Here is an 8,844-nt window from a genome sequence, read left to right as displayed (position 1 = left end):
CATAGGAATGAAGAGACTTCCTAAATCTTGCTCCTCATTGATCACAAGTGACAGCCTGATGTGCAGGTTGTCAGTAATATTGTACACTTGGTTTTAAAGATTTATTACATTTATTTAATGGAAATTAACATTTAGTGCATTGATTAGAATGCTGTCAGGGGGAAACTTGTTATGTGATAATTCAAAACACCTGCATATTGACAGAAATGTGCAAAAATCCTGAGGCTTGTTCAATCTAATACATATTTTGGGATCACAAGACTAAACTCATTTTGCTGCATCTTGTGTGTTTGTGTGTGTTTGTGTGTTTTTTGTGTCTGTGTGTAAATTAATCTGAATCTCAATTAAACTGACATAATCCATGCAAGATAAACCATCACTCAGATTAGTCATACTTTAATTCACTTTTTATAAGAAGCATTTATAAAAATATGTTTGATTTGTGGTTACAGCTAGAGTCCTGATATATATATATATATATAAGCATGGATATACAATGCAGTACACTGTGCATCACCGTATTTCATATCAAAGCATTCCTTAATCAGACGATACATACGGTTTACTGTAAGCTATCTCAAGGTCTGCATTCCATAAACCCATGACAAGACACAGAGAGAATAAAGACATTGAGACTGAAATAGCAGTGGCTATTCAACTGAATCACTTGCATGCTTGGTTTGTGCTCATTACTTTGAGGGCATCTCATTGGATAAAATATATCCTTCAAACTCGTTACTTTAAAGGTTAGATACCGAACGCCGAGGTTCGTCACCTGAATTATGACCCTAACAGCAGCTCTCCATCCCGGTTTTGGTTTGAGTTGATCAAAGGGGGTTTGAACCTGTTTGCATAATCATTCAGAGGCTCAAACACCTTAGTCCTGTTGTCAGAATGTTCTTCTATTAAACATGTGGCAGAAAAAAGCCGTCCATGTTGAGAGACCTGGACTCACTCCCTGCGGTCAAGATGTAGTTACTGCTTATGCCGCAGGATGTGTGGAAAAAACGACATGCAGTATTTTTCATCTGAGAGCACAGCGAGCGATTCATGAACCGTCTCTGTGTCGTCTTTGGTGATAGGTCGTCATGGTGATGCTTGGTTGTGTCCGTTGTAGGAGATCTGAGGGATGCCGTTACTGGAGTTGTCCAGGATCTCCTGTTAGGGGGACACAGACACACTTGGTCACTACAAAGTAACTTTTATTTTGGTGGTCACTGTGGACAAAAAGGGGTATTGTTTCCAAGCACTACAGTGTCTTATGAAAACTTCTACCGCTTCCTCAGCATGGTCTGACAGATCCAGCAGGTTCAGGCGGAGCAGTGAGACAAAGATCTGCTTAGTATTGGCCATGAAACATACACTGTTAGCATACGGTTGACAAGCTGACCAATTAGAAGCTCACCTTCTCGGTCATCTCGTGCGAGTGGTGCAGCGAGTGCTCCCTCTCCAGGAACATCCTCTGCTGCTCAGAGCTGGCCAGGCGACAGGTGAGCCACGTGGATAAGGTACAGGAAGAGATCCCTGGACAAGACAGGAAAAGGGAAACAATGGAAGATATCTTTATTCTATATGAAAGAGTTTTTTTTTCCCTATCTTTAGTATTTTATACGTTGTAGCCATGCTGGCGACGTTCTATGACTAATCGCTGTTGGTTGGTTCATTTCTTTAGTCTAATTTGAAATATCTAAACTACTATTGCAATGGTTATAAAGTTATGATCCCAAGAGGATATGTCCTAATGACTTGGTGATCCCCCTTACCTCTCTCACACTTTGTTCATGTTTTATCCATTGACATTTCTTACCAGCTATTAGATGCATTTCTGGGAAATTAGGTACAGATCTGTATGTCACCCTCACGTGATCCCTTCATTTTATACAGTGGAAATATCAGGTATTTTATTATGTATGCTGTTGTAATTTGTGCAAATAAGCAAATGTTTACAAAAGCAAATGTAATAAACTTGCACACCAAACTAAGATGGTGAACATGGTAAACATTATGCCAGTTTGAAATCAGCATGTCAGCATTGTCACTGCTGTTTCATTACTCTAAGCCCACCCTTAACTGTTTTATGTGGAGAAAGAGATGACAACGCCACTTCCTGTGACAGTGGTGGAGCTATGATGTCTGATAGTAACAGGTTGGAGTTATTTAACAGTGCTAATAGGTGGCATATTAAAAGCTGCTTTACCCTTCAGTAAAACCTTTGAATATACATATAAACCCCTCAAACAAATATACTTACTAACAACATCCCTTCATTATGATAGCATACTTGTCACATGAAGAAGACATTAACAATTGTGTTATGTTATATTATACCCAGACAGGCCAGCGTCATGGCAGCCAAATGGATGGAGTGCATGGAATCTGGTCGTTTGTTCAGAGCCCGGACAAACTGGAAGTTGAGGATCCCACCAATCAGACCACAGATACAGCATGCCGAAAATAGGATCATCTGGGGGACAGGGAGAATGGTTTATGTCAATGCAAACGGCATAATTGATATCTTCTCCACAAAACTGTAAACAAACTGACAAAAAGGGATGAGATGGGAGATATACAAGCTACTATTGAGATTAATCTCCATCATTTTCTGTTTTGGACGACGGTTGTTCTGATGAGTAATGCGTATCAGTCAAAATAAATCTAATTTCTTATTAGAAAATTGGATGGCTCTCAAAGCATACTGTCTCTTCCAGAAATATTGCACAGCATGTAAATATGCTTGCATCATTCACTTGTTTTTGTGTTTGTGTTTGTGTGTCTGATTTGTGTGTGTTAGACAGTACGTGAGATTTTCCTTTTAGTGTCTAATAAATCACATTTTATGGATTACCTTAGAAAAAAGCAGTTGGAAAATTCAAACACAGTAAGAGAATCAAATTTCCCTCCCACCAGGATGTGATGGGAGAATGACTGCAGTCGCTTTGCAATCAGAATAATAAAATCCGATCGATTCACTTCTACTTCCTGTTTATTGTGCAGGCATGCTTGTGTTTGTGTGTGTGTTGTGTCAGGAATTCAGGTTCTCTTATTGCTCCCAGTAGAGATGCTTTTAGTGCCTTTAACCACATGGAAAAAGGCTTCTCCAATTTCAGTCATTACTCTGTAAAGTGTGGAAAGCGGCTGGCAGGACTCCGGAGCAAAACCAACATAATGCAATCATCACCCCGCAGGCAAACAAGGAAGGAGGAGATGGAGAGAGTCAGAGCATCAAAACGACCGGGGAGGATGAGATTGGACAGAGAAGGTGGAGAGATGAGAGCGATGAAAAAGGGAAAGTCACGAGGATACAAGGAGGGGGCGACAGAGACAATAGGCGGGGATGGATAGGGTGAGACAGAGGGAGAGAAAGGTTGAGGGATGTCTCTGTTACAGCAGATTGTGCTGACATTGATCCATCATTAGTGCCCTCCCTGTAGGAGAGGCACAGAGAGGCTGCGATGGGATCACTATGTATAAAAGATGGAGGGAACGACAGAAAGAGAAGAGGAGAGGTGACTGCCTGTCTCCTCTGATTTCCGCAAATGTCTTTTTCAGAGCACACTGTAGGCCTATGCACCTGCAGGACAACGAGCACCTTTGGGTGTTTCACATGATCAGACAGCCATCACTTGTAAACTTGTAAGGGAATGTATGCAGGCCTTGTTTGTACAGTCATACTTATTAACATTTTGACTCCAATTTCTAACTCATGTTTTCTCGTTTGTGAGTTTGTTGATGAGAAGGTTAATAGCTCCCTCATCTGTTTGTTATATATGAAGCTAGCAGGTGGTTAGCTTAGCTTAGCATAAAGCCTGGAAGCAGCACTGTGCAGCACTGTCGAGTTTATTCATCACAACTATATATTTCAGGGTTATTTGCCAGACTTTTCATTGGACAGTATCCAGTTGCCAGGCAACCAGCTGTCCAATACATATTTGACCACACTCTTTTTTTGTGCAGAATAAACAAACAAGATCGAGTATTAATCTGTGAATTTTAGAGGTGCCGATAGTGGGACAGGGACAAATTTCCCCTTTCTTCCAGTGTTAAAGCTAAGCCAAGCTATGCAATGCTAAGCTTAGATATGCAATGGATGCAGGCTGTGGTCTTAATTGTATAAGAGTAGTAATGATCTTTGCATGCAATACTTTGCAAAAATGCAAAAGGGCAGATTCCCAAAAATGTGGAATCGTTTTCTTTAAATCACTTTTGCTCCCAATGTGCCACTGGAGGGCATTTCCTGTTTGCCGCAGCAGGAGAGTCCAAAAACATATCACAAAAGGACAACAAAAGATGCCACTGGGAAAGTAACCAACTAAATATATAGGCTACTTACAATAAGACCTGTCCTCTTTCGAGCACACAGCATCCCGCACATCCCACAGACCAGAAACTGGATAGAGAGAGAACAACAAACGAGTTAATGAGCAGTTTCTTCTTAAATTGTAGCCTTAAGAAAGTTACTGCTTTCAAACTCTTTGAAATGTAAACTATTTGCATCACCCCCTCCTCCTTGTGTTGACAGCAGGAAAGGATGATTGTATTCTTTACACCCGGATATTCAGATGAAACTTTCTCTGTCTAAAAATATTATGTGTTATTGTGACATTAACGCAGGAACCCACTGTCCTGGGCGTCAGTGATTCAGGCTGAGCAGGAACAGTACGGTTTTACGCTGACAGAATATATGCTTACAAATGGGACAGCACGATGAGAAATAAGCTGCATTGGAAGTAGCTGGAGGCATACGTTTGTGTGTACTGGGTGTACTGTATACCTGTACTTCTGTATTAACTCATTGAAAAGTTGGAAGCAGCTCAAAATGACTGTATCAGTTCAAGTTGAGGCTTTAAGGTTCACGTACTAGATTTATTTCAGAGCTTTCAGACCTTATTGGTTTGCCTTAAACAGAAGAAAATAGACTGAGTGGATCTTAATTTAAGTTGTTTTGTTTGAAGTTGCTTTCAGGTAATTGTATTATATCTGTTGTAAAGTAAAGATGTAAATGTGAATTAGAGTTTCTCAGTTTCACTCTGAAAATATTCTTATTATTTCAGTACAAAAATATAAAAACCCTTAAATGTATATATGTCACGTCTGAATACATGGTGTCTAGATAGGCTTCTTTCCTTTAAAGGCAAACTTGTATTTGAATAAAAAGAAATTGGTGCTTTTGATTTAGAAATGATAAACTCCAAATTATTATGGATTAAGTCAGAAATGTAACAGATGACATTTGGTTTTTAAAGGGCTGCCTAACAACTTTTAACAATATATGACAAAATGTAGCAAAACATTCATAACTCAAAAAGTCCTGATAGATATATTTAGATATGAAGAGGATAATTTTCCATATTCAGCAGCACACTAAATCTGTGCAAAAGTTGGACATTCAATCTACTTTGGGGGGAACAGTCAATCACTACTAATAACTTCCAGTTCCTGAGAGGAGATATAAAACCTCTTGGATAGTGACAAAAGACAAGGGCCGACTCAGCAGACAGCTGTGAGGTTAAACAGATGTCGCACTGAATGACAGCTGTTTACACACACACTATGCACCCACACAAAAACATAAAAAGTAATATAACTAAGTTATTTCTTTGCAGATATTTACACATCAAGAGATACTGAAACCAGATTCAGATACTGTAATATATGACTTATAGTTGAGCTCCACACACTCGCAGCAGTAATATTGCGCTCATTGTCGATTCGAGACTATATATATCTTCTAAAAATATCAGAAACTGAACTTTTCATTGCTCTGCAGGAAATCAAGAAAATGAGGAAGAGAGTGCACTGTAAAAGGAGGAGACATATGCAGAGGGGAGAGGCGATATTTGTGCGTAAAAGCTTAAGAACCAAGGAGCAATTCAAGCATGAATGAATTAAACTGACCCCTAACTGTGGCACATATACCAAATGTCCGTTTGTATCTCTCTAACATCGCATTGAACTAACTAACACATTAAGTCACAGAAAGGACGAATGTATAGTATGTGACCAACAATTCTTATCCACATCCTAGGTCTTAAAACTGGCAACTACAGCTTCCAGTTCGTAATTAATATTAGATAAACCACCACCAGTACAGGCCCGGTTCCAGAACAAAATGACTCAGGGTGGAGGGTGCAGGGGTAAATTACTATTTTTATAAGTGGGGAGTGGACCTAACACCCTCTAGGAGGGTCCGCACCTTCTGTAGGGGGGTCCGGGGGCATGCTCCCCGAGAAGATTTTTTCTTAAATATTGAAGTTAAAAGCATCAATTTGGTGCACTTTGAGAGCAAAATGAAGAGATCTATGTGCTCTTTGCTTGATTAATTCATTCACCAGTTGTGGTGAAGGAATCTGACTTATACTTGAACCGAAATGTCTAAATGCATAGTAGAAGATTTCATATTTTTTACATGAATATTCCAGCCAATCTCTGTTTTGAAACCATGAGCTGCAAAATGAGCGCCTTACCCCACTGTACAGGCGAGTTGGGTACTTTTTTAAATATACCTGGGCAGGCTCTGTTTTGCCGACGTCTTCTGGCACTTGCGGGCCGCTGACGGGTGGCGGTGTTTGGGGCAACGAAGACGGCTGCGGCTGCTCCGCCTCCGTGGGCGAGGCGGGCAAAGCCGGCGAGGCGGGCAAAGCCGGCGAGTCGGGCGTTAGTGTCCACGACAGTGGCCGCGGGTAACGTAATGTCCCCATGATCTGAACTGTTATTACCTGCAGTAGATGCAGTGTTACTGCTGGTGATTAGGGCTGGTTGTTTTAACCATTTTCTGATGTCCATCACTGACTGCTGTGTAAGCACCTTGCAGATGACGAACGCGCAGCGGCACAGGTCACGCACACCTGATATAATAACGTTACTTACCGTTTAAATTGAGCAAATAAATGCAGCAGACAATGTTATTTAACCACATTTACAATTATTTTATACTTCTTCTTCTTCTTCTTCTTCTTCTTCTTCTTTTTCTTCTTCTTCTTCTTCTTCTTCTTCTTCTTCTTCTTCTTCTTCTTCTTCTTCTTCTTCTTCTTCTTATTATATATGTAATAGTTTTACCTATTTTTATTTTTTTTCACTTTTCATTTTTCAAATGAGGGTGCAGAACGACTCAACTGACGGTGCAATGCACCCTTATGCACCCCCGTAGAACCGGGCCTGCACCAGTATGACGACATATCAATTGAATACCTTTTAAAGCTTTATACTGTGACTTCAAAATCAACTTCAGTGTGTGATGTAAAAGTTAAAAGTGTCCTGGACCACAGAAACAACACTTAATTGGTAGACTTTTAAGAAAAACGTTGATGTGTAACCTGATTTTTGGGTGTACATGTTTTTATTAAGAGTTATTAGGAAGAATAAAACTAATACAAAAAGTAAAAACTATTTATCATGGTTTCCATTGAAAAGGCCAAATTCGTTTAATATACCTGACTTTAATATACCGATTTGTACCGCATTCTCTGTGAGAAACGTTTTAGTATGTACATTCAATGTTGAATAAGAACAGAGACAGATAATTCCCCTGAGTTTTAGCCGTGCAACTTCCTTTAACTACATCCCTGAGATATTTATCCTAACCTGACGTGGATATGCTGTCCGAAAGTAAAGGCAGGAAAGAAGAGAAGTTGTTTCAGGACTTACGCAGAGTCCGCTCCAGACCGGGGACGCGTCGCCCTGCTGGGTCTTGTGCTCTCCGCGGACCCAGCTGATGCCCACGGCTCCCAGGACGATGCTCGCTACACCCAGGCCGACCTCCACCACGGACAGCAGGAGCAGGCTCCACAGGATCTTGCGGCTGGAACACATCCCGCCCCGGGCATCTCCTCAGCTCCAGCCGGAGGGCGAGAGAGGAGTCCGCGTCTCTACTGCTCCATACCGGGCTGTAAAGGAGGGGTTATCCGAAAAAAGTAGGCATAGAGTGGAAAGGTCAAAGTAAACTAAACTGGAGGAGGTGAGCTGGCTCTGTGGTTGGAAATTGTTTTAAAGAGAGAGTATCTCCGCTTGCTCAAGTGCGTGTGTGCTGCCTGGAGCTGTCCAAGGTAGCATCACCGCGAGCACACACTTGATGTGGGGATTCGCGCGCACACTCAGACACACGCGCAATACAGGGCCAAAAGAGCCACAGCCTCCGCCCTCATGTGGAAAACTCAAACAGCATGATAGTTATAAAGCTCAGAGTGCTCAGGTTCTATATCGTAAAAGGCAGGGGTCACCAACCTTTTTTAGGGTGAGGGCTACTTTAAAAAAATAAAACAAGTCGGGGGCTACTTTTACTCCTCTTTTTTTTGTTTTTTGCAGTGTATATATTTAGCACATTTGAACATTATTTATATGCTTACCTTTAACCTTTGTGTGCTGTTTGGGTCTGTGGGACCCGTTTTCAGTGTTTACTAAAAGAACATGTATGCAATTTAATTATTTTAACCTGCTTTATTTGGGGGTGGGCCTCACATCCTCTAGGGGGGGACCTCACCTCCTCTAGGGGGGACCTCACCTCCTCTAAGGGGGGGGGGGGGGGGCATGCACCCCCCGGAAAGATTTGTTTTAAATGTTGAAGTGAAATGCATCAATCTGGTGCACTTTGAGCACAAAAGGAATTTATGGATACAGCTCTCAACACTCAGATGAAAGGGAGCTGTATACTTTTCAATAATCCAAACATCTTTAGAATATGATCACAACCAATAACAAATCATTTAAACTTGTATATTCTTATCTTGTGTTACCTAGTTAGCATTCTTTCTTTTTATTTATGCATATTTTACTAATCACTCCCCTTTTAAACTGTTTCTTGTACTGTCCTATTGTACACATTGGAATGATTTCTTACTTTATCTATAT

At 40.9% G+C, this 8,844-nt stretch overlaps 1 protein-coding gene across 2 annotated transcripts; it reads right to left on the bottom strand.

Annotated features, from left to right (window-relative positions):
- Positions 1-380: 380 nt before the first annotated feature.
- LOC117455292 (transmembrane protein 196) lies at positions 381-8,052 on the bottom strand. Of its 2 annotated transcripts, XM_034094734.1 has the most exons (5): positions 7,645-8,052; positions 4,331-4,387; positions 2,329-2,464; positions 1,406-1,524; positions 381-1,158 (listed from the first exon to the last, which is right to left on the bottom strand). In XM_034094734.1, the coding sequence occupies exons 1-5, from the start codon at positions 7,807-7,809 to the stop codon at positions 1,087-1,089; spliced, it is 549 nt and encodes a 182-aa protein (XP_033950625.1). In that variant the 5' UTR covers positions 7,810-8,052; the 3' UTR covers positions 381-1,086. The 2 variants fall into 2 exon arrangements, with proteins under 2 accessions (XP_033950625.1, XP_033950626.1); XM_034094735.1 differs by lacking the exon at positions 4,331-4,387.
- Positions 8,053-8,844: the final 792 nt, after the last annotated feature.

This window comes from Pseudochaenichthys georgianus, chromosome 11, assembly GCF_902827115.2.
Source record: "Pseudochaenichthys georgianus chromosome 11, fPseGeo1.2, whole genome shotgun sequence".
NCBI lineage: Eukaryota > Metazoa > Chordata > Actinopteri > Perciformes > Channichthyidae > Pseudochaenichthys > Pseudochaenichthys georgianus.
The sequence above is the reverse complement of the archived record's forward strand: the minus strand, read 5'-3'. Positions and strand labels throughout refer to the sequence as shown.